Genomic DNA, 23,876 nt, shown 5'->3' on the forward strand with positions numbered 1-23,876 from the left:
CTTGATTCACCCAACCGTGTCCATGCAGAAGTCCAGGGCCAGAACCACCACTGCTGCACGGACAGATAAGTATGTGAACCGCCAGAAGACGACAGTGCCATGTGACCCATAATAATCGCCACTCCACGTAAACTAACTCCGCCCAGAGAAGCCGCGTTTCTGCTGATAATTGACATTTGCTCTTTATTAATGATTGTAAGACAAAACAATGTAAATCTGCAGCATCCTCGTTAGAGGTGAGCGAATTTCAGGTTATGAAATTCGTTCACTCTTCGTTTACTGGTAAAAGCAGAATTGCGTTATGGATTCCGTTACCATGGACAATGACGCAATTCTATGACGGAATGCAGAACGGAAACGGCCCGGATCCGTTTTGCAGCCCATAGATTTCTACTATGACGGAATGAATAACGTAATGCCTCTAAAGACATTCCGTTATGCATTCCGTCATAGAATTGCGTTATGGTCCGTGGTGACGGAATCCATAACGCAATTCACCTTTTACCAGTAAACGAAGCGTGAAGAAATTTCATGACCTGAAATTCGCTCGTCTCTAATCGTCATCATCACACATGTATCTACTGTACAAAACATGGACTGGTAATGGCGGGAGGCATGAGGTACATGGCGCCTCTTGTTACCCATAGCAGCCAATCAGCATCCATATTTTAGAAAATGAGAGCAAAGCTGTGATTGGTGGCTACGGAGAATAAGGCTGCCTCATCTCTGAGACGCAGATCTCTGCCTGCGGGGTCTAGTGCAATGTATGGCCGATCTGTGACTGGCTAGCGACCCCTGGTCGCACTACGCCGCCATCATGTGATCAGTTGTATGTAATAAGCGTGTGTAGTGTCTGCTTATCTCCCAGTGTGAACACGTCTTATGTGCGGCCATCACGTCTCTCACTTCTCCTGCAGGGACATGGACTGCACGCGCACACGAGACGTCACCTCCTGCGTCCTCAGCGTGATGCCGAAAATGTCCTCGTGGTATCGGTTCTGGTCCTGAGGACAAAGAAACAAGAGTATGACATTGTCCATCTTTAATCTGATCTCACAGATCCACCACCAATCTAATCTCACAGATCACCATACACCTGCCACCAATCTCATCCGACCAACAATAGGACAGACCCAATAAGAACAATTCTCCAATCTGATCTGACCAATGTGCCCTCAATAAACATCTGCTCGCTGTAGTCTGATTCTGCCAGGCGGCAGCTGCTGCTTTCTTCTCCAATCTGTTCTCACCAATTTCTTTGATTATATTAGTAAGATCAGTTGAAGATGAAAGTGGAAGGTGTTTATTGACATCAGATTTGGAGATAGATACAAAAAACATCCACCACCAATCTGATCCTACCAATCACTATACAGCCACCACCAATCTGATCCTACCAATCACTATACATCCACTACCAATCTGATCCTACCAATCACTATACATCCACCACCAATCTGATCCTAGCAATCACTATACATCCACCACCAATCTGATCCTAGCAATCACTATACATCCACCACCAATCTGATCCTAGCAATCACTATACATCCACCACCAATCTGATCCTAGCAATCACTATACATCCACCACCAATCTGATCCTAGCAATCACTATACATCCACCACCAATCTGATTCTACCAATCACTATACATCCACCACCAATCTGATCCTACCAATCACTATACATCCACGAAAAATCTGATCCTACCAATCACTATACATCCACCACCAATCTGATCCTACCAATCACTATACGTCCACCACCAATCTGATCCTACCAATCACTATACTGTCACCACCAGACATCTGAGAAGCTCTGACAGATGTTCTTCAGAACCTCCTGCTTGAGGTTCCTTTTGTTTTGCTTTCGTTTTCTCATCTCGTTAGCTTCTCTCAGCTGTCATGTAGTTGCACTGATTGAATCCCTATATATCCCTTCCCATACTGCATCACTTTGCGGTTTATACAACTTCCTGGAGTGTGCTGATGCTAGAAGCTGTTACTGCTTCATCCATAAGATAAGTCTGTTTTCTTTATTTCTGTTTGCCTGTGGGCTTGATCCTAGGTGACCCTGACTCCCTCCGTATTAAGTGCCGGTGGTCGTGTCCCCTCACTATTATAGGGTGTTCAGGTGCATACAGTTGAGGAACGAGGATATGCAATTTTCTACCATTGAGATTTTTGCATAGGCTGAGCAGTAAGGCCTCTTTCACACGGGCGTCATATTTTTGGCCCGGATAAGAGGCGGGTGCGTTGCGGGAAAATGCGCAATTTTTCTGCGCGAGTGCAAAACATTGTCATGCGTTTTGCACTCGCGTGAGAAAAATCGCGCATGTTTGGTACCCAAACCCGAACTTCTTCACAGAAGTTCGGGCTTGGGATTGATGTTCTGAAGATTGTATTATTTTCCCTTATAACATGGTTATAAGGGAAAATAATAGCATTCTGAATACAGAATGCATAGTATAATAGTGCTGGAGGGGTTAAAAAAAATAAAATTGTTAACTCACCTTCTCCTCTTGATCGCGTAGATCCCGGTCTGTTCTTGGTGGTGATGTCAGATCACATGCTCCAATCACATGGTCCATCACCATGGTGATGGAGCATGTGATCTGACATCACCACAGGTCCTTTAGCCCACAGCTAAAGAACAGACCGGGAACTACGATCAAGAGGAGAAGGTGAGTTAACTTTTATATTATTTTTAACCCCTCCAGCACTATTATACTATGCATTCTGTATTCAGAATACTATTATTTTCCCTTTTAACCATGTTATAAGGGAAAATAATACAGTGAATAGACTGTCACCTAGCAACCATGCGTGAAGATCGCACCGCATCCGCACTTGCTTTCGGATACTTGCGATTTTCACGCAGCCCCATTCACTTCTATGGGGCCTGCATTGCATGGATTATCGCACCGCAACGCACAAAGAGGAGCATGCTGCGATTTTCACGCAACGCATAAGTGATGCGTGAAAATCACCGCTCATGTGAACAGCCCCATAGAAATGAATGGGTCAGGATTCAGTGCGGGTGCAATGCGTTCAACTCACGCATCGCACCCGCGCGGAAATCTCACCCGTGTGAAAGGGGCCTAAGGGAGAGAGCTAGGGCTGTTACAGGGCTTACCCTCCTGTTCCTTAGTTTTGGATCAAGTCAGTCGGATCTTCATTTGTGTCTTCTAGTTTTCTGTACACCTTCCGTGACATTATAAACCGCCAAAACCATCTCAAGCATGGATCCGGTTTCACTTTTGACTGAACGCTTCCAGGGTCTTTCATTGGAGGTAGCAGATCTCCGTAAGACTTTTTCTCAGCTTCGGGTGACCGGTTCAGCTTGCGTTCATGGAGTTTGTTCTGAGCCTAAGATCTCGCTCCCGGATACGTTCTCCGGGGGTAGTGAGAATTTTGTGCGTTTTAGAGAGGCTTGCAAACTCCATTTTCGCCTTCTTCCCCATTCCTCTGGTGATGAGGAACGGAGGGTGGGGATCATTATATCGCTGCTCAGGGGTAACGCTCAGTCCTGGGCCTTTTCGCTGCTGGTGGGGGCACGGCCCCTCCGTTCAGTGGATTAATTCTTTTTAGCCCTGGGTCAGATATATGATGATCCGGATCGTTTTGCTCTGGCTGAGTCTAGACTACGTCTTTTATGTCAGGGTAAACAGTCCGCAGAGATATACTGTTCAGAATTTCGGAGATGGGCAGCTGATACTGGTTGGAATGATGCTGCACTCCGAAGTCAATTTTGCCATGGTCTTTCAGAGGGATTGAAAGATGCATTTGCCTTTCATGAGAGACCTACCTCCTTGGACTCTGCCATGTCTCGGGCCGTTCGTATTGTCAGGCGTCTTAGAGAGAGAGGAGAGATCACTCCTTCCTGTCATACTCAGTCCAAGGACAGTGCGGCGGTCTCATTTAGTGCGCAGGGGTCTCAGTCGCTCTCAATCCCCTCTGAGCAGGATCCCATGCAGCTGGGTTTGCTTGCCTCTGACAATAGAAGATTCAGCTCTCAGAGGAAGGTTTGTTTCTGTTGTGGAGGTATAAATCATTTGGCAAATGTTTGTCCCTCTAGGAGATTCAGGCAGTTTTTTGAGAGTAATAAAGAAACAAAAAGAAAAAAATCCTCTAGAAACGTTCCATCTGTTACTATTGGCAAGGTTGATGCGGAAATTGAAGCTTTTCCGTTTGCTTGTAGTTCCAGTTTTGTCCTACCTGCCAGGGTGGCGCTAGAGAGTAAGAACATTTTTTGTGAGATTTTTGTAGATAGTGGAGCAGCTGTCAATCTCATTGATAATCGATTTGCTATAACTCATGGTTTCCAGGTATGCACTTTGGGAAAGGATATACCTGTTTTTGCTATGGATTCCGTTCCACTTTCTCAGAAATCGTTAAAGGGCATAGTTCACAATATCCGTTTGATTGTGAGTGATGCTCATGTTGAGGATGTGTCATGTTTCGTCCTAAGCGGGTTGCCTACTCCTCTAGTGTTGGGGCTACCCTGGCTCACTAAACATAACCCCACCATTGATTGGCAAGCGAGGCAAATAAATGGTTGGAGTGACTTTTGCAGAGAGAATTGCCTCACGACATCTGTTTCTGAGGTTTCTACTAAGACTGTACCATCTTTTCTCTCTAAATTTTCGGATGTCTTCTCTGAGAGTGGAGTTCAGGATTTGCCCCCTCACAGGGAGTACGATTGCCCTATTAATCTCACACCAGGCACCAAGCTGCCTAAATCTCGTTTATACAATCTCTCCCAACCTGAAAGGGTCGCTATGCGTGCTTATATCTCTGAGAGTCTGAGAAAGGGACACATACGACCCTCGAAGTCACCTGTCGCCGCTGTTTTTTTCTTTGTTAAGAAAAAAGATGGTTCTTTAAGACCATGTCTGGATTTCAGGGAGCTGAACAGTATCACAATTCGTGACCCTTATCCGCTTCCTCTGATCCCAGACCTGTTTAAACCAGATTGTTGGGGCTAAAGTTTTTTCCAAGTTGGATCTAAGAGGGGCATACAACCTGGTCAGGGTCAGAGAAGGAGACAAATGGAAGACGGCCTTCAATACCCCTGAGGGCCATTTTGAGAATTTGGTTATGCCTTTTGGTTTGATGAATGCTCCAGCCGTTTTTCAGCATTTTGTGAACAGCATTTTTTATCATTTAATGGGGAAATTTGTATTAGTGTATCTAGATGACATTTTTATTTTTTTCTCCTGATTTCAAAACTCATGAGGAACACTTACGTCAGGTCTTGCTCATCCTGCGGGAGAATAAATTGTACGCTAAACTGGAAAAATGTGTGTTTGCGGTTCCAGAAATTCAATTTCTGGGGTTTCTTCTCTCTGCTTCTGGTTTTTGCATGGACCATGAGAAGGTCCGCGCTGTGCTTGAGTGGGAGCTTCCTGAGAATCAGAAGGCGCTGATGCGTTTTTTGGGTTTTGCCAATTATTACAGGAAGTTTATTTTGAATTATTCCTATGTTGTTAAACCACTCACTGATATGACTAGAAAGGGGGTAGATTTTTCCTCCTGGTCGGTAGAGGCGCGTAAGGCCTTTTCTAATATCAAGAAGAGTTTTGCTTCCGCTCCCATCTTGGTACAACCTGATATCTCTCTGCCCTTCATAGTTGAGGTGGATGCTTCTGAGGTGGGTGTGGGTGCGGTCTTGTGTCAGGGTCCCTCTCCTGCCAAATGGCGACCGTGTGCCTTTTTCTCGAAGAAACTGTCCTCTGCAGAGAGAAATTATGATGTGGGAGATAGGGAGTTGTTGGCCATCAAGTTAGCTTTTGAGGAATGGCGCCATTGGCTAGAGGGAGCCAGACACCCTATTACCGTGTTTACTGACCATAAAAATCTGGCCTACTTGGAGTCAGCCAAGCGTCTGAACCCGAGACAGGCCAGATGGTCTTTGTTCTTTTCAAGGTTTAATTTTGTTGTCACGTCCCGCCCTGGGGTTAAGAATGTGAAGGCGGATGCCCTGTCACGTTGTTTTCCGGGAGGTGGAAATTTTGAAGACCCGGGTCCCGTCTTGGCTGAAGGTGTGGTGGTCTCTGCTCTTTATCCTGAATTGGAGGCAGAGGTTCAGGTAGCCCAGTCAGAGGCTCCTGATCTTGTCCTCCTGGGAGGTTGTTTGTGCCTCTCGCTTTAAGACACAAGATTTTTAAGGAGCACCACGATACTGTCCTTGCTGGGCATCCGGGGGCAAGAGCCACAGTGGATCTCATCGCTCGGAGATTCTGGTGGCCGGCGCTTCGTAAGTCGGTTGAGGGTTTTGTGGCAGCCTGCGAGACCTGCGCTCGTGCCAAAGTCCCTCATTCACGGCCGTCAGGTCCTCTTCTTCCGTTACCCATTCCTTCCCGTCCTTGGACACATCTGTCCATGGACTTCATTACGGACCTGCCTCGTTCCTCGGGGAAGACTGTGATTCTGGTGGTGGTGGACCGTTTTAGCAAAATGGTGCATTTCATTCCTTTTCCTGGCTTGCCCAATGCTAAGACGCTGGCGCAGGCATTTATTGATCACATTGTCAAATTGCATGGTATTCCTTCAGACATAGTCTCTGATAGGGGCACGCAGTTTGTTTTCAGATTCTGGAAGGCTTTCTGTTCTCGCTTGGGAGTTCGGTTGTCATTCTCTTCTGCTTTCCACCCGCAGTCGAATGACAGAGCGCGTCAATCAGAATCTGGAGACATATCTGCGCTGTTTTGTGGCGGAGAATCAGGAGGATTGGTGTTCCTTTTTGTCCCTTGCTGAGTTTGCTTTAAATAACCGTCGTCAGGAGTCCTCTGATAAGTCACAATTTTTTGGTGCATTTGGGTTTCATCCGCAGTTTGGGACATTCTCTGGAGAGGGGTCTTCTGGTTTACCTGATGAGGACAGATTCTCCTCGTCTTTGTCATCTATTTGGCAAAAGATTCAGGATCATCTAAAGAGCATGAGTGAGAGATATAAGCGTGTGGCGGATAAGAGACGTGTGCCTGGTCCGGACCTGAATGTTGGTGATCTGGTGTGGTTGTCTACCAAGAATATCAAATTGAAGGTTCCCTCCTGGAAGTTGGGTCCGAAGTTTATTGGGCCTTACAAAATCTTGTCCGTCATCAATTCTGTTGCCTACCGTCTTGATCTTCCTCAGACTGATCCATAATGTTTTTCATAAGTCCTTATTAAAACCTTATGTCCAACCCATTGTACCCTCGTCTTTGCCTCCTCCTCCGATTGTGGTTGATGGTAATCTTGAATTTCAGGTCTCTAGGATTGTGGATTCTCGTGTTGTCCGCGGTTCTCTCCAGTACCTCGTTCATTGGGAGGGTTATGGTCCTGAGGAGAGGATGTGGGTCCCAGTGACGGACATTAAGGCCACTCGTCTCATCAGGGCTTTCCATAGGTCCCATCCTGAGAAGGTGGGCTCTGAGTGTCTGAAGTCCACTCGTAGAAGGAGGGGTACTGTCACCACCAGACATCTGAGAAGCTCTGACAGATGTTCTTCAGAACCTCCTGCTTGAGGTTCCTTTTGTTTTTTGCTTTCGTTTTCTCATCTCGTTAGCCTCTCTCAGCTGTCATGTAGTTGCACTGATTGCATCCCTTTAAATCCCTTCCCATACTGCATCACTTTGCGGTTTATACAACTTCCTGGAGTGTGCTGATGCTAGAAGCTGTTACTACTGCATCCACAAGATAAGTCTGTTTTCTTTATTTCTGTCTGCCTGTGGACTTGATCCTAGGTGACCCTGACTCCCTCCGTATTAAGTGTAGGGAGCCGGTGGTCGTGTCCCCTCACTATTATAGGGTGTTCAGGTGCATACAGTCGAGGAACGAGGATATGCAATTTTCTACCATTGAGATTTTTGCATAGGCTGAGCAGTAAGGGAGAGAGCTAGGGCTCTTACAGGGCTTACCCTCCTGTTCCTTAGTTTTGGATCAAGTCAGTCGGATCTTCATTTGTGTCTTCTAGTTTTCTGTACACCTTCCGTGACATATACATCCACTAACAATATGATCCCACCAATCACAATAAATCCACCACCAATCTGATCCCACCATTCATACATCCACCACCAATCTGATCCTACCAATCATAATACATCCACTAACAATCTGATCCCACCAATCATACATCCACCACCAATCTGATCCCACCAATCATACATCCACCACCAATCTGATCCGACCAATCACAACACATCCACTAACAATCTGATCCCACCAATCATAATACATCCACCACCAATCAGATTCTACCCATCACTATACATCTACCGCCAATCTGATCCTACTAATCGCTATACATCTATCAACAATCAGATTTGACCAATCTCATCCCCTGGGCACCTCCATCTTCTATCTGAGGCCTACTGCACATGAGCGTATGGCTTTTTCAGGTCCATACGCGGTCCAGGTTTTGCGGTCCATTTTTCACGGATCCGTTGTTCCGTTTTTTTGTTTCTGTTCCGTTTTCCCGTATGGCATATACAGTAATTACATAGAAAAAATTGGGCTGGGCATAACATTTTCAATAGATGGTTCCGCAAAAACGGAACGGATACGGAAGCAATACGGATGCATTTCCGTATGTGCTCCGTTTCTTTTTTTGCGGACCCATTGACTTGAATGGAGCCACGGAACATGATTTGCAGACAATAATAGGACATGTTCTATCTTTCAATGGAACGGAAATACGGAAACAGAATGTATATGGAGTACATTCCGTTTTTTTTTTTTTTTTGCGGACCCATCGAAATGACTGGCTCCGTATACGGAAAGCAAAAAACATCCCGTAAACAGAAAAAAATAAACGGTCGTGTGCATGAGGCCTGATACATACAATCAGTTGTAGCTTTAACGTTTATGGATTTACATCATGTCTTATACTCTAATCACATCCAGAGCTGCATTCACAGCTCTGTCAGTTTCTGCTTGCAGTGCATGTGTGGTACATCTGCACTCTGCAGCCAGCCATGTAACTACAACAAACCTGTAGAATGCTAAATGCAGCTTTAGAGGTGACTGGAGTATAATGCATTATAGAGCAGAAGCCCAGCACTAAGTCTGTAAGTCTCGTACCCTCAGCTCCCCAATGTAGTCTCCAGCTTCAACAATGCTCATATCCCCTTGAGACACGAGAATGAGCTGAACTGTCTGCAGGACGTCGGTGGCCATGGTCACGTCCCCACATATGTACATGTGTCCGTTCTTGTGACGCAGCACCTCATATACGTCACTCGCCAGCTGAGTACGCAGGATGTCCTGTACATAGGTCTAAAAGACAAGATAGTGACAGCCAATGGGCCTCCATTAACAGTGCCATCACAGTGCCCCCTACAGGTTCTGTAAATAGGTCTAGATTTTGATCATTTCATACAAGCAGGGCTCAGGTCTGGTGATACAGAGCTCCAAACCCTCTCCTGCCATTATCACAGCCACAGAGCTACATAATAAAATTCTGGACACCTGCAGTCACCACAAGGGGGAGCTCAATGTATTGTCATTGGTATTGAGTTCAATGAGATGTGTATAAAGCACACATACAGTGAACTCCCCCTAGTGGTAGTTTCCTACTATAACAGAGGAAATAAGTGTATTTGCCAATCATTCAGTGAGAGCAGGGGAAGCAGGACTCACAGGCTTTGTCTATGAATGGGCAGGTAAAGCAGGACTCACAGGCTTTGTCTATGACTGGGCGGGGGAAGCAGGACTCGCAGGCTTTCTCTATGACTGGGCGGGGGAAGCAGGACTCACAGGCTTTCTCTATGACTGGGCGGGGGAAGCAGGACTCACAGGCTTTCTCTATGACTGGGCGGGGGAAGCAGGACTTACAGGCTTTCTCTATGACTGGGCGGGGGAAGCAGGACTCACAGGCTTTGTCTATGAATGGGCAGGTAAAGCAGGACTAACAGGCTTTGTCTATGAATGGGCAGGTAAATCAGGACTCACAGGCTTTCTCTATGACTGGGCGGGGAAAGCAGGACTCACAGGCTTTCTCTATGACTGGGTAGGGGAATCAGGACTCACAGGCTTTCTCTATGACTGGGTAGGGGAAGCAGGACTCACAGGCTTTCTCTATGACTGGGTGGGGGAAGCAGGACTCACAGGCTTTCTCTATTTCTGGGTGGGGGAAGCAGGACTCACAAGCTTTCTCTATGACTGGGCAGGGGAAGCAGGACTCACAGGCTTTCTCTATGACTGGGCAGGGGAAGCAGGACTCACAGGCTTTCTCTATGACTGGGTGGGGGGAGCAGGACTCACAAGCTTTCTCTATGACTGGGCAGGGGAAGTAGGACTCACAGGCTTTCTCTATGACTGGGCAGGGGAAGCAGGACTCACAGGCTTTCTCTATTTCTGGGCAAGGGAAGCAGGACTCACAAGCTTTCTCTATGACTGGGCAGGGGGTCAGGACTTACAGGCTTTCTATATGACTGGGTGGGGAAAGCAAGACTCATAGGCTTTCTCTATGACTGGGTGGGGAAAGCAGGACTCACAGGCTTTCTCTATGACTGGGTGGGGGAAGCAGGACTCACAGGCTTTCCCTATGACTGGGTGGGGGAAGCAGGACTCACAGGCTTTCTCTGTGACTGGGCAGGGGAGGCAGGACTCACAAGCTTTCTCTATGACTGGGTGGGGGAAGCAGGACTCACAGGCTTTCTCTATGACTGGGTGGGGGGAGCAGGACTCACAGTCTTTCTCTATGACTGGGTGGGGGGAGCAGGACTCACAGTCTTTCTCTATGACTGGGTGGGGGAAGCAGGACTCACAAGCTTTCTCTATGACTGGGTGGGGAAAGCAGGACTCACAGGCTTTCTCTATGACTGGGCAAGGGAAGCAGGACTCACAGGCTTTCTCTATGACTGGGTAGGGGAAGCAGGACTCACAGGCTTTCTCTATGACTGGGCAAGGGAAGCAGGACTCACAGGCTTTCTCTATGACTGGGCAGGGGAAGCAGGACTCACAGGCTTTCTCTATGACTGGGCAAGGGAAGCAGGACTCACAGGCTTTCTCTATGACTGGGTGGAGGAAGCAGGACTCACAGGCTTTCTCTATGACTGGGTGGGGGAAGCAGGACTCACAGGCTTTCTCTATGACTGGGTGGGGGAAGCAGGACTCACAGGCTTTCTCTATGACTGGGTGGGGGAAGCAGGACCCACAGCTTTTCTCAGGCAGAAAAGTGATAGCATCCATCTCAGTACCCAACTGTATAATTTGCCAGTTATTAAAGCAATATATATTCTGGCAGATGACCAGTAGATGGAGTGTGTGCTCCATGGTGCTGAGATCAGCCCAATTGTAATTACCAGTTAACTCTTTCCTGTGCAGCATCACCCCTCACCTTTGGGTGGTCTGGCTGGCGTGAGAAGGCTGTGTAGATCTGGCTGAGGGCGCCCCTCTTCTGGGCATCAATCGTTTCCTCCTTATGTATATGGTCAAGTTCTGCACATCTGCATCCAAATAGCAAAGTCATTTCACCAGGATTTAGACCTGCAAGAGAGAAAAGATCCATGGAGGGAGGGAATGTGGATAATGGGCCCCTGGGTCAGGGGCCACTCATTCTACCTAAGCTGCTTAAACAGGAGACCTGTTCATCCTTATAAGATTTATCTGGACTGAAATGTAAAGAAAAAACCTCAAAAAGAAAGCATCAACCTGCGGTGCCCGGCCGTGGTGCCTCACATTGGTGGAGACTGACTACTTACTGGCCACTAATGACAACTTCCCTACAAGGTTGTCAGAGTCTGTCACAGAGTGAGTGCTATTTCTTACCTTTATTTTCAATGTCATAAAGTCTCTGCTGCCAGAAGCCCCTGAAGGGCGCAATACCGGTCCCCGGCCCCACCAGAATACAGGGAGCCGAAATATCAGACGGTAGATTGAAAGTTGGAGCCCTGCACAAGATATATTATATCAGAAGGAGTATTCTTATACATAGGGGTAGTATTACAGTATTTATCTCATAGCAGACAGAAAGCAGTATTAAGTAGTTATATTCTTGTACATAGGAGCAGTATTATAGTAGTTATATTCTTGTACATAGGAGGCAGTATTATAGCAGTTATATTGTTGTACATAGAAGCAGTATTATAGTAGTTATATTCTTGTACATAGGAGCAGTATTATAGTAGTTATATTCTTGTACATAACATAGGAGCAGTATTATAGTAGTTATATTCTTGTACATAAGAGGCAGTATTATAGTAGTTATATTCTTGTACATAGGAGGCAGTATTATAGTAGTTATATTCTTGTACATAGGAGCAGTATTATAGTAGTTATATTCTTGTATATAGGAGCAGTATTATAGTAGTTATATTCTTGTACATAGGAGGCAGTATTATAGTAGTTATATTCTTGTACATAGGAGGCAGTATTATAGTAGTTATATTCTTGTACATAGAAGGCAGTATTATAGTAGTTATATTATTGTACATAGGAGGCAGTATTATAGTAGTTATATTCTTGTACATAGGAGAGTATTATAGTAGTTATATTCTTGTACATAGGAGGCAGTATTATAGTAGTTATATTCTTCTACATAGGAGGCAGTATTATAGTAGTTATATTCTTGTACATAGGAGCAGTATTATAGCGGTTATATTCTTGTACATAGGAACAGTATTATAGTAGTTATATTCTTGTACATAGGAGGCAGTATTATAGTAGTTATATTCTTCTACATAGGAGGCAGTATTATAGTAGTTATATTCTTGTACATAGGAGCAGTATTATAGTAGTTATATTCTTGTACATAGGAGGCAGTATTATAGTAGTTATATTCTTGTACATAGGAGCAGTATTATAGTAGTTATATTCTTGTACATAGGAGGCAGTATTATAGTAGTTATATTCTTGTACATAGGGGCAGTATTATAGCAGTTATATTCTTGTACATAGGAGGCAGTATTATAGCAGTTATATTCTTGTACATAGGAGGCAGTATTATAGTAGTTATATTCTTCTACATAGGAGGGAGTATTATAGTTGTTATATTCTTGTACATAGGAGGCAGTACTATAGTAGTTATATTCTTGTACATAGGAGGCAGTATTATAGTAGTTATATTCTTGTACATAGGAGCAGTATTATAGTAGTTATATTCTTGTACATAGGAGCAGTATTATAGTAGTTATATTCTTGTACATAGGAGGCAGTATTATAGTAGTTATATTCTTGTACATAGGAGGCAGTATTATAGTAATTATATTCCTGTACATAGGAGCAGTATTATAGTAGTTATATTCTTGTACATAGGAGGCAGTATTATAGTAGTTATATTCTTGTACATAGGAGGCAGTATTATAGTAGTTATATTCTTGTACATAGGAGCAGCATTATAGTAGTAATATTCTTGTACATAGGAGCAGTATTATAGTAGTTATATTCTTGTACATAGGAGGCAGTATTATAGTAGTTATATTCCTGTACATAGGAGAAGTATTATAGTAGTTATATTCTTGTACATAGGAGCAGTATTATAGTAGTTATATTCTTGTACATAGGAGCAGTATTATAGTAGTTATATTCTTGTACATAGGAGCTGTATTATAGTAGTTATATTCTTGTACATAGGAGCAGCATTATAGTAGTAATATTCTTGTACATAGGAGCAGTATTATAGTAGTTATATTCTTGTACATAGGAGGCAGTATTATAGTAGTTATATTCCTGTACATAGGAGCAGTATTATAGTAGTAATATTCTTGTACATAGGAGCAGTATTATAGTAGTTATATTCTTGTACATAAGAGCAGTATTATAGTAGTTATATTCTTGTACATAGGAGGCAGTATTATAGTAGTTATATTCTTGTACATAGGAGCAGTATTATAGTAGTTATATTCTTGTACATAGGAGCTGTATTATAGTAGTTATATTCTTGTACATAGGAGGCAGTATTATAGTAGTTATACTCTTGTACATAGGAGCAGTATTATAGTAGTTATATTCTTGTACATAAGAGCAGTATTATAGTAGTTATATTCTTGTACATAGGAGGCAGTATTATAGTAGTTATACTCTTGTACATAGGAGGCAGTATTATAGTAGTTATATTCTTGTACATAGGAGCAGTATTATAGTAGTTATATTCTTGTACATAGGAGGCAGTATTATAGTAGTTATACTCTTGTACATAGGAGCAGTATTATAGTAGTTATATTCTTGTACATAGGAGCAGTATTATAGTAGTTATATTTTTGTACATAGGAGCAGTATTATAGTAGTTATATTCTTGTACATAGGAGGCAGTATTATAGTAGTTATATTCTTGTACATAGGAGCAGTATTATAGTAGTTATATTCTTGTACATAGGAGCAGTATTATAGTAGTTATATTCTTGTACATAGGAGCAGTATTATAGTAGTTCTATTCTTGTCCATAGGAGGCAGTATTATAGTAGTTATATTCTTGTCCATAGGAGAGGATAGACGTGTGGTGCTGAGCTCCCTGCAGGGAGGGGGCATGGCTTCTGACCCAGGTGGAGGGGAGGGGAGCTGGGCTGATGATCCTGGGAAAGCCCAGAGCTTGGAGTGTGGCCTGCAGCATGGAGATCTTGGAAGCGATGATCTGGAAATGGTGGCTGGTGAGTCAACTGAAACTTGTAGTGCTTCTGGATTGAGTACAACTGTGACAAAGAAAAGTTTATTTAACCGCCTCCGGACCGCCTAACGCAGATGTGCGGTCCGGAGGCGGCAGCCCTGCGCAGAGTCACGCATATACGCGTCATCTCGCGAGAGCCGAGATTTCCTGTGAACGCGCGCACACAGGCGCGCGCGCTCACAGGAATGGAAGGTAAGCGAGTGGATCTCCAGCCTGCCAGCGGCGATCGCTCGCTGGCAGGCTGGAGATGTGATTTTTTTTAACCCCTAACAGGTATATTAGACACTGTTTTGATAACAGCGTCTAATATACCTGCTACCTGGTCCTCTGGTGGTCCCTTTTGTTTGGATCGACCACCAGAGGACACAGGTAGCTCAGTAAAGTACCACAAAACACTACACTACACCCCCCCCTGTCACTTATTAACCCCTTATGAACCCCTGATCACCCATGATCACCCCATATAGACTCCCTAATCACCCCCTGTCATTGATCACCCCCCTGTCATTGATCACCCCCCTGTCAGGCTCCGTTCAGACGTCCGTATGATTTTTACGGATCCACGGATACATGGATCGGATCCGCAAAACACATACGGACGTCTGAATGGAGCCTTACAGGGGGGTGATCAATGACAGGGGGGTGATCACCCATATAGATTCCCTGATCACCCCCTGTCATTGATCACCCCCCTGTCATTGATCACCCCCCTGTAAGGCTCCATTCAGACGTCCGTATGATTTTTACGGATCCACGGATACATGGATCGGATCCGCAAAACGCATACGGAAGTCTGAATAGAGCCTTACAGGGGGGTGATCAATGCCAAGGGGGTGATCACCCATATAGATTCCCTGATCACCCCCTGTCATTGATCACCCCCCTGTCATTGATCACCCCCCTGTAAGGCTCCATTCAGACGTCCGTATGATTTTTACGGATCCACGGATACATGGATCGGATCCGCAAAACGCATACGGACGTTTGAATGGAGCCTTACAGGGGGGTGATCAATGACAGGCGGGTGATCAATGACAGGGGGTGATCACCCATATAGATTCCCTGATCACCCCCTGTCATTGATCACCCCCCTGTAAGGCTCCATTCAGACGTCCGTATGCGTTTTGCGGATCCGATCCATGTATCCGTGGATCCGTAAAAATCATACGGACGTCTGAATGGAGCCTTACAGGGGGGTGATCAATGACAGGGGGGTGATCACCCCATATAGACTCCCTGATCACCCCCCTGTCATTGATCACCCCCCTGTCATTGATCACCCCCCCTGTAAGGCTCCATTCAGACATTTTTTTTGGCCCAAGTTAGCGGAAATTGTTTTTTTTTTGTTTTTGTTTTTTCTTACTAAGTCTCATATTCCACTAACTTGTGTCAAAAAATAAAATCTCACATGAACTCGCCATACCCGTCACGGAATCCAAATGCTTAAATTTTTTAGACATTTGGATCCCAGACTTCTTCTCACGCTTTAGGGCCCCTAAAATGCCAGGGCAGTATAAATACCCCACATGTGACCCCATTTCGGAAAGAAGACACCCCAAGGTATTCGCTGAGGGGCATATTGAGTCCATGAAAGATTGAAATTTTTGTCCCAAGTTAGCGGAAAGGGAGACTTTGTGAGAAAATACAAAAAAATAATCAATTTCCGCTAACTTGTGCCAAAAAAATTTGTCTACAAATACCAACTTTGTATAAAAAAAATTGGAAAAGTTGTCTTTTGCCAAGATATTTCTCTCACCCAGAATGGGTATATGTAAAATGACACCCCAAAACACATTCCCCAACTTCTCCTGAGTACGGCGATACCACATGTGTGACACTTTTTTGCAGCCTAGGTGGGCAAAGGGACCCACATTCCAAAGTGCACCTTTCGGATTTCACCGGTCATTTTTTACAGATTTTGATTGCAAACTACTTCTCACACATATGGGCCCCTAAAATGCCAGGGCAGTATAACTACCCCACAAGTGACCCCATTTTGGAAAGAAGACACCCCAAGGTATTTTGTGATGGGCATAGTGAGTTCATGGAAGTTTTTATTTTTTGTCACAAGTTAGTGGAATATGAGACTTTGTAAGAAAAAAAAATCATCATTTTCCGCTAACTTGTGACAAAAAATAAAAAGTTCTATGAACTCATTATGCCCATCAGTGAATACCTTAGGGTGTCTACTTTCCGAAATGGGGTCATTTGTGGGGGTGTTTCTACTGTCTAGGCATTGTAGAACCTCAGGAAACATGACAGGTGCTCAGAAAGTCAGAGCTGCTTCAAAAAGCGGAAATTCACATTTTTGTACCATAGTTTGTAAACGCTATAACTTTTACCCAAACCATTTTTTTTTTTACCCAAACCTATTTTTTTTTATCAAAGACATGTAGAACTATAAATTTAGCGAAAAATTTATATATGGATGTCGTTTTTTTTGCAAAATTTTACAGCTGAAAGTGAAAAATGTCATTTTTTTTGCTAAAAAATCGTAAAATTTCGATTAATAACAAAAAAAGTAAAAATGTCAGCAGCAATGAAATACCACCAAATGAAAGCTCTATTAGTGAGAAGAAAAGGAGGTAAAATTCATTTGGGTGGTAAGTTGTATGACCGAGCAATAAACGGTGAAAGTAGTGTAGTGCTGAAGTGTAAAAAGTGGCCTGGTCAATAAGGGGGTTTCAGCTAGCGGGGCTGAAGTGGTTAAACTGGAAAGGCGCATTTCTAAGTTAAGAGATGAGATAAAGACAGAGGCTGATCCCAAGAAAAAGCTGATGAAGTATGAATGCCTGGATGACTGCACACGAGAACTGGATATATTAAAAGATAAATTAGATAAAGGTAAAAACACAATACCTAAAGTGGAAAGCTGGGCAATGGAGAAAAAGAGGGAGGCCAGAGCCCAGAATGTGAAGATAAAGGAAATCATAGAAATAAAAAGTAAAGATTACGGCGATGTGCATAATATGGTGAAGCAAGGAAGCCCTCAGAGATGTGTGGGTGCAGCGCCTGGAGGGTCACTGCTTTCAGGGTCACTATGTATGGGGTCTGAGCAATCAGTCTCTGAAAATGCTGGGAATACGATGGAGCAAAGTGAGTCATTCAACAAGGGGTTAATTGCAGTGGACTCAGCTTGTAACTCTGGTGAAGTGAATGAGAACAGCAACCCTGTGTGTGAGCAGGAGAGTGCTTCATGTATGGACATTGTGACTGAGACCCCGCTCAGTGCTGTGGAGGAGACCCCGCTCAGTGCTGTGGAGGAGACCCCGCTCAGTGCTGTGACTGAGACCCCGCTCAGTGCTGTGGATGAGACCCCGCTCAGTGCTGTGGATGAGACCCCGCTCAGTGCTGTGGATGAGACCCCGCTCAGCGCTGTGGATGAGACCCCGCTCAGTGCTGTGACTGAGACCCCGCTCAGTGCTGTGGAGGAGACTCCGCTCAGTGCTGTGGATGAGACGCCGCTCAGTGCTGTGGATGAGACGCCGCTCAGTGCTGTGGATGAGACCCCGCTCAGTGCTGTTATTGAGACCCCGCTCAGCGCTGTGGAGGAGACCCTGCTCAGCGCTGTGGATGAGACCCGGCTCAGTGCTGTGGAGGAGACCCGGCTCAGTGCTGTGGGGGAGACCCCGCTCAGTGCTGTGGATGAGACGCCGCTCAGTGCTGTGGAGGAGACCCCGCTCAGCGCTGTGGAGGAGACCCCGCTCAGCGCTGTGGAGGAGACCCCGCTCAGTGCTGTGGAGGAGACCCCACTCAGTGCTGTGGAGGAAACCCCGCTCAGTGCTGTTATTGAGACCCCGCTCAGCGCTGTGGAGGAGACCCCGCTCAGCGCTGTGGATGAGACCCGGCTCAGTGCTGTGGAGGAGACCCGGCTCAGTGCTGTGGAGGAGACCCCGCTTAGTGCTGTGGAGAAGACCCCGCTCAGTGCTGTGGAGAAGACCCCGCTCAGCGCTCTGGAGGAGACCGCGCTCAGTGCTGTGGATGAGACCCCGCTCAGAGCTGTGGAGGAGACCCCGCTCAGCGCTGTGGAGGAGACCCCGCTCAGTGCTGTGGAGAAGACCCCGCTCAGCGCTGTGGAGGAGACCCCGCTCAGTGCTGTGGAGGAGACCCCGCTCAGTGCTGTGGAGGAGAGCCCGCTCAGAGCTGTGGAGGAGACCCCGCTCAGTGCTGTGACTGAGACCCCGCTCAGTGCTGTGGAGGAGACTCCGCTCAGTGCTGTGGATGAGACGCCGCTCAGTGCTGTGGATGAGACGCCGCTCAGTGCTGTGGATGAGACGCCGCTCAGTGCTGTGGAGGAGACCCCGCTCAGCGCTGTGGAGGAGACCCCGCTCAGCGCTGTGGAGGAGACCCCGCTCAGTGCTGTGGAGGAGACCCCACTCAGTGCTGTGGAGGAAACCCCGCTCAGTGCTGTTATTGAGACCCCGCTCAGCGCTGTGGAGGAGACCCCGCTCAGCGCTGTGGATGAGACCCGGCTCAGTGCTGTGGAGGAGACCCGGCTCAGTGCTGTGGAGGAGACCCCGCTCAGTGCTGTGGAGAAGACCCCGCTCAGTGCTGTGGAGAAGACCCCGCTCAGCGCTGTGGAGGAGACCGCGCTCAGTGCTGTGGATGAGACCCCGCTCAGAGCTGTGGAGGAGACCCCGCTCAGCGCTGTGGAGGAGACCCCGCTCAGTGCTGTGGAGAAGACCCCGCTCAGCGCTGTGGAGGAGACCCCGCTCAGTGCTGTGGAGGAGACCCCGCTCAGTGCTGTGGAGGAGAGCCCGCTCAGAGCTGTGGAGGAGACCCAGCTCAGTGCTGTGGAGGAGACCCCGCTCAGTGCTGTGGAGGAGACCCCGCTCAGTGCTGTGGAGGAGACCCCGCTCAGTGCTGTGGAGGAGACCCCGCTCAGTGCTGTGATTGAGACCCCGCTCAGTGCTGTGGAGGAGACCCCGCTCAGTGCTGTGGATGAGACCCCGCTCAGTGCTGTGGAGGAGACCCCGCTCAGTGCTGTGGAGGAGACCCCGCTCAGTGCTGTGGAGGAGACCCCGCTCAGTACTGTGGAGGAGACCCCGCTCAGTGCTGTGGAGGAGACCCCGCTCAGTGCTGTGATTGAGACCCCGCTCAGTGCTGTGGATGAGACCCCGCTCAGTGCTGTGGATGAGACCCCGCTCAGTGCTGTGGAGGAGACCCCGCTCAGTGCTGTGGAGGAGACCCCGCTCAGTGCTGTGACTGAGACCCCGCTCAGTGCTGTGGAGGAGACTCCGCTCAGTGCTGTGGATGAGACGCCGCTCAGTGCTGTGGATGAGACGCCGCTCAGTGCTGTGGAGGAGACCCCGCTCAGCGCTGTGGAGGAGACCCCGCTCAGCGCTGTGGAGGAGACCCCGCTCAGTGCTGTGGAGGAGACCCCACTCAGTGCTGTGGAGGAAACCCCGCTCAGTGCTGTTATTGAGACCCCGCTCAGCGCTGTGGAGGAGACCCCGCTCAGCGCTGTGGATGAGACCCGGCTCAGCGCTGTGGATGAGACCCGGCTCAGTGCTGTGGAGGAGACCCGGCTCAGTGCTGTGGAGGAGACCCCGCTTAGTGCTGTGGAGAAGACCCCGCTCAGTGCTGTGGAGAAGACCCCGCTCAGCGCTGTGGAGGAGACCGCGCTCAGTGCTGTGGATGAGACCCCGCTCAGAGCTGTGGAGGAGACCCCGCTCAGCGCTGTGGAGGAGACCCCGCTCAGTGCTGTGGAGAAGACCCCGCTCAGCGCTGTGGAGGAGACCCCGCTCAGTGCTGTGGAGGAGACCCCGCTCAGTGCTGTGGAGGAGAGCCCGCTCAGAGCTGTGGAGGAGACCCTGCTCAGTGCTGTGGAGGAGACCCCGCTCAGTGCTGTGGAGGAGACCCCGCTCAGTGCTGTGGAGGAGACCCCGCTCAGTGCTGTGATTGAGACCCCGCTCAGTGCTGTGGAGGAGACCCCGCTCAGTGCTGTGGATGAGACCCCGCTCAGTGCTGTGGAGGAGACCCCGCTCAGTGCTGTGGAGGAGACCCCGCTCAGTGCTGTGGAGGAGACCCCGCTCAGTACTGTGGAGGAGACCCCGCTCAGTGCTGTGGAGGAGACCCCGCTCAGTGCTGTGATTGAGACCCCGCTCAGTGCTGTGGATGAGACCCCGCTCAGTGCTGTGGATGAGACCCCGCTCAGTGCTGTTATTGAGACCCCGCTCAGTGCTGTTATTGAGACCCCGCTCAGTGCTGTGGAGGAGACCCCGCTCAGTGCTGTGGAGGAGACCCCGCTCAGTGCTGTGGAGGAGACCCCGCTCAGTGCTGTGGATGAGACCCCGCTCAGTGCTGTGATTGAGACCCCGCTCAGTGCTGTGGATGAGACCCCGCTCAGTGCTGTTATTGAGACCCCGCTCAGTGCTGTTATGGAGGTCAGTATACAGGACCCTCAGCCGTCCACAGTGTCAGCTGCACAGCAGTCTGGAGTAGACACAGGTGGATCTGCAGGACAATCTGGAGTCAGTAAGCCTGTAGAGGAGAGGCCCAGCACTGATCCTCCTGCTGACCGTCCACAATTCAGGAGATTGTTCTCCAATGTTACAAGGCCGGCAAACCCGCCACCTCAGAGGAGGAACGCTGTACGGATTAAATATACGGGTCCAGAAGAAGACCTCCCCTCCAGACTGTACATAGGGAAAGTTCTTCTGAAGGACTTCATGAAATTTAAGGCCTCTGAGGTGTACGCCCTGATCCATATCCCCTCCAGCAGGATCTATGACATCAGCTTTAAGCTTCAGTATGATTTGGACTTATTCTGGAACATATACAATGACACGAAATAACAGTCAATCTGGGAGCATCTACAGGTGATCCAGCTGTCCAAGCCTCAGGTAGTGAGGGCCACCATCTTGTTCCAGTCTGAGGTGGTGGCACTGGCAGATCTGGAGCACTGGCTGAGCAGACAGTGTCTGTTGAAGAGTCATCCCGTAAAAATATATGATGAGGAAGACATCTGGAATGGCGGATACACCGTGATGATACAACTAGCGCAGAACAATGGTGTGACCAGACATCTGCCACACTCCTTCTACCTGGGCTCAGAGAGGGGGATATGCTACTACCCCGGTCAGCCGCGGCTGTGTCACAGATGTGGGGGCAGGCACCTCGCCATCAACTGCTCCCGTATTAAGTGCTCATTTTGTGGACAGTTTGGTCATTCAAAGGACTACTGTACAGGTCCGGTCATCTGTAACCTGTGTTTAGGATCTGGTCATACGTTCCGGGACTGTCCGCATGCAGATCATAATAAAGGCAGTGATGAGATCTTCTCAGAGGCCATGGAGGAAGGTCAGGAGGATGTCACTGCAAGAGCAGATACAACCCCAGAAACTGGTAATCGTCCTGCTGAAGTAATGCAAAGTACTAGTGACCCTGCTGTAGAGAGTGGTGACCCTCCTGATGCACTACAAGTACCGGCAGAGTTGGAGACTGATAGCCAAACTACTCCATTACAAGTACCAACATCTGCTGAACCACAAGTACCAGCTATTGAAAAGGCTTTGAAATCCAGAAATCCTGCTGTGGAAACTAAAGTACCATCTGTAGCACTACAAGTACCAGCCACTGAAGAGAATTCTCATCTGCAGAGTAAAGTGACCAGTAAACCAGTTGCCAAACCACCTAAAGAACTGCCCTCTACGTCTACAAAGCCTGATGGTCCAGCTGCAGGGCTCAGGAAGCTCAGGAGGTCCTCTGTGGATGAAGAGGGGTTCCAGACCGTAAAAAGAAAGAACAGCGCTACAGCAAAGAAAACCCTGGATCCGCCAGTGCTGGCCATAACCTCCGGGCAGTATGCTGCGCTAGGGGAAGAAGAGTCAGAAGAAAAGATTGAAATGGACTATGTTTCTTCACATAACCCTGATGGTGACCCTCTGGAAGATGAACCTGGCCCTTCAGTGTCCACCAAAAGATGGGGTTCTAAAGGTCACAGTAGTGGAAGGAGAAAAAAGAGTAAGAAAACTAAGTGACCTGGATGAGGCTGAGAATCTACCAACGTCTGTCTCAGGAGAGATCTGACATCTTCTTCTTACAGGAGGAATTTCTCATTTTGTAAGAGTTCTGAGCTGAAGCTGTGGAGTCGTCTGTTTAAGAACCAGATCCAGCAGTTTGTCTCTGTGTGGTCGGTAGGTGACCCCATTAAGAGGATCTCGGGGCGCATTTAGAATAACGTTTCCTGGTATGCGGTACAAATAATTAGCAAGATCATTAAATGGAAAATCTTATATGGTGAGGAAAAGCAGTTCAGTAGGAAGGAGATGTATAAGAACCTGCTGATGTCTCAGTTTAGTGCCCATATTCAGCTGAGGAACGCCCCGAACCTGGATGTAAAACAGGCTGTGAAAATCCTGGAGGACCCCAGAGTCCCCGCTCACATGAAGGATGTGTCATGGCTGGCATTTCATGGTAAAATGTATGTCAGGGACAATCTAAAGTGTAGAAATGTGCCAGATAGATCCTGCCCTAGAGAGCAATGCTGTCAGGTACTGGAGACCATGGAGCATCTTCTGCTGGACTGTCCGTTCAGTGTCCAGGTATGGGAGGCCGTGTCACGGTCCCTTCAGTTACCACATCTAGTGGGGCAGCTGTATAATCAGCTCTTGTATGGAGACTTCTCCCCAGATCTCAGACAATACAGCAGAAGTGCCCTGTATGTAGTGAATGTGGTGACCATGTACCATCTGTGGTGTGCGCGGTGCTGCCTGGTCATCAACAGAGAGCTCCTGACCTGTGATAACATCTTATATAATATCCTGGAAAGTCTGAAGATGATATATAAGAAGGACCTGAAAAATAACCGCAATAACATGTACTGGAGGAACATCCATGTGTCAGCAATTGTATAATGTGTTGTGATGTTTATTATCAAAGTGATGTAACTTTATATTTATTATTCTTTTCTATGATTTTATTGTAATATTTTGTTGCCTGTTTTTAAATATAAAGATCATTATAGTAGTTATATTCTTGTACATAGGAGCAGTATTATAGTAGTTATATTCTTGTACATAGGAGGCAGTATTATAGTAGTTATATTCTTGTATATAGGAGCAGTATTATAGTAGTTATATTCCTGTACATAGAAGGCAGTATTATAGTAGTTATATTCTTGTACATAGGAGCAGTATTATAGTAGTTATATTCTTGTACATAGAAGGCAGTATTATAGTAGTTATATTCTTGTACATAGGAGCAGTATTATAGTAGTTATATTCTTGTACATAGGAGCAGTATTATAGTAGTTATATTCTTGTACATAGGAGCAGTATTATA

At 47.0% G+C, this 23,876-nt stretch overlaps 1 protein-coding gene across 5 annotated transcripts in view; it reads right to left on the bottom strand.

Moving 5' to 3' along the window:
- Positions 1-403: 403 nt before the first annotated feature.
- Positions 404-23,876, bottom strand: part of LOC122938785 (nitric oxide synthase, endothelial-like) — a 91,628-nt gene continuing 68,155 nt past the window's right edge. For all 5 annotated transcript variants that reach the window (XM_044294555.1, XM_044294554.1, XM_044294559.1 and 2 more), the window contains 4 exons: positions 11,759-11,880; positions 11,328-11,476; positions 9,068-9,262; positions 404-1,004 (listed from right to left, as the gene is read on the bottom strand). In XM_044294555.1, the coding sequence (XP_044150490.1) occupies positions 903-1,004; positions 9,068-9,262; positions 11,328-11,476; positions 11,759-11,880 (568 nt within the window). In that variant the 3' untranslated portion in view covers positions 404-902. The remainder of the gene's footprint in view (positions 1,005-9,067; positions 9,263-11,327; positions 11,477-11,758; positions 11,881-23,876) is intronic.

The sequence above is a fragment of the Bufo gargarizans genome, chromosome 5, assembly GCF_014858855.1.
Source record: "Bufo gargarizans isolate SCDJY-AF-19 chromosome 5, ASM1485885v1, whole genome shotgun sequence".
In the NCBI taxonomy this organism is placed as follows: domain Eukaryota; kingdom Metazoa; phylum Chordata; class Amphibia; order Anura; family Bufonidae; genus Bufo; species Bufo gargarizans.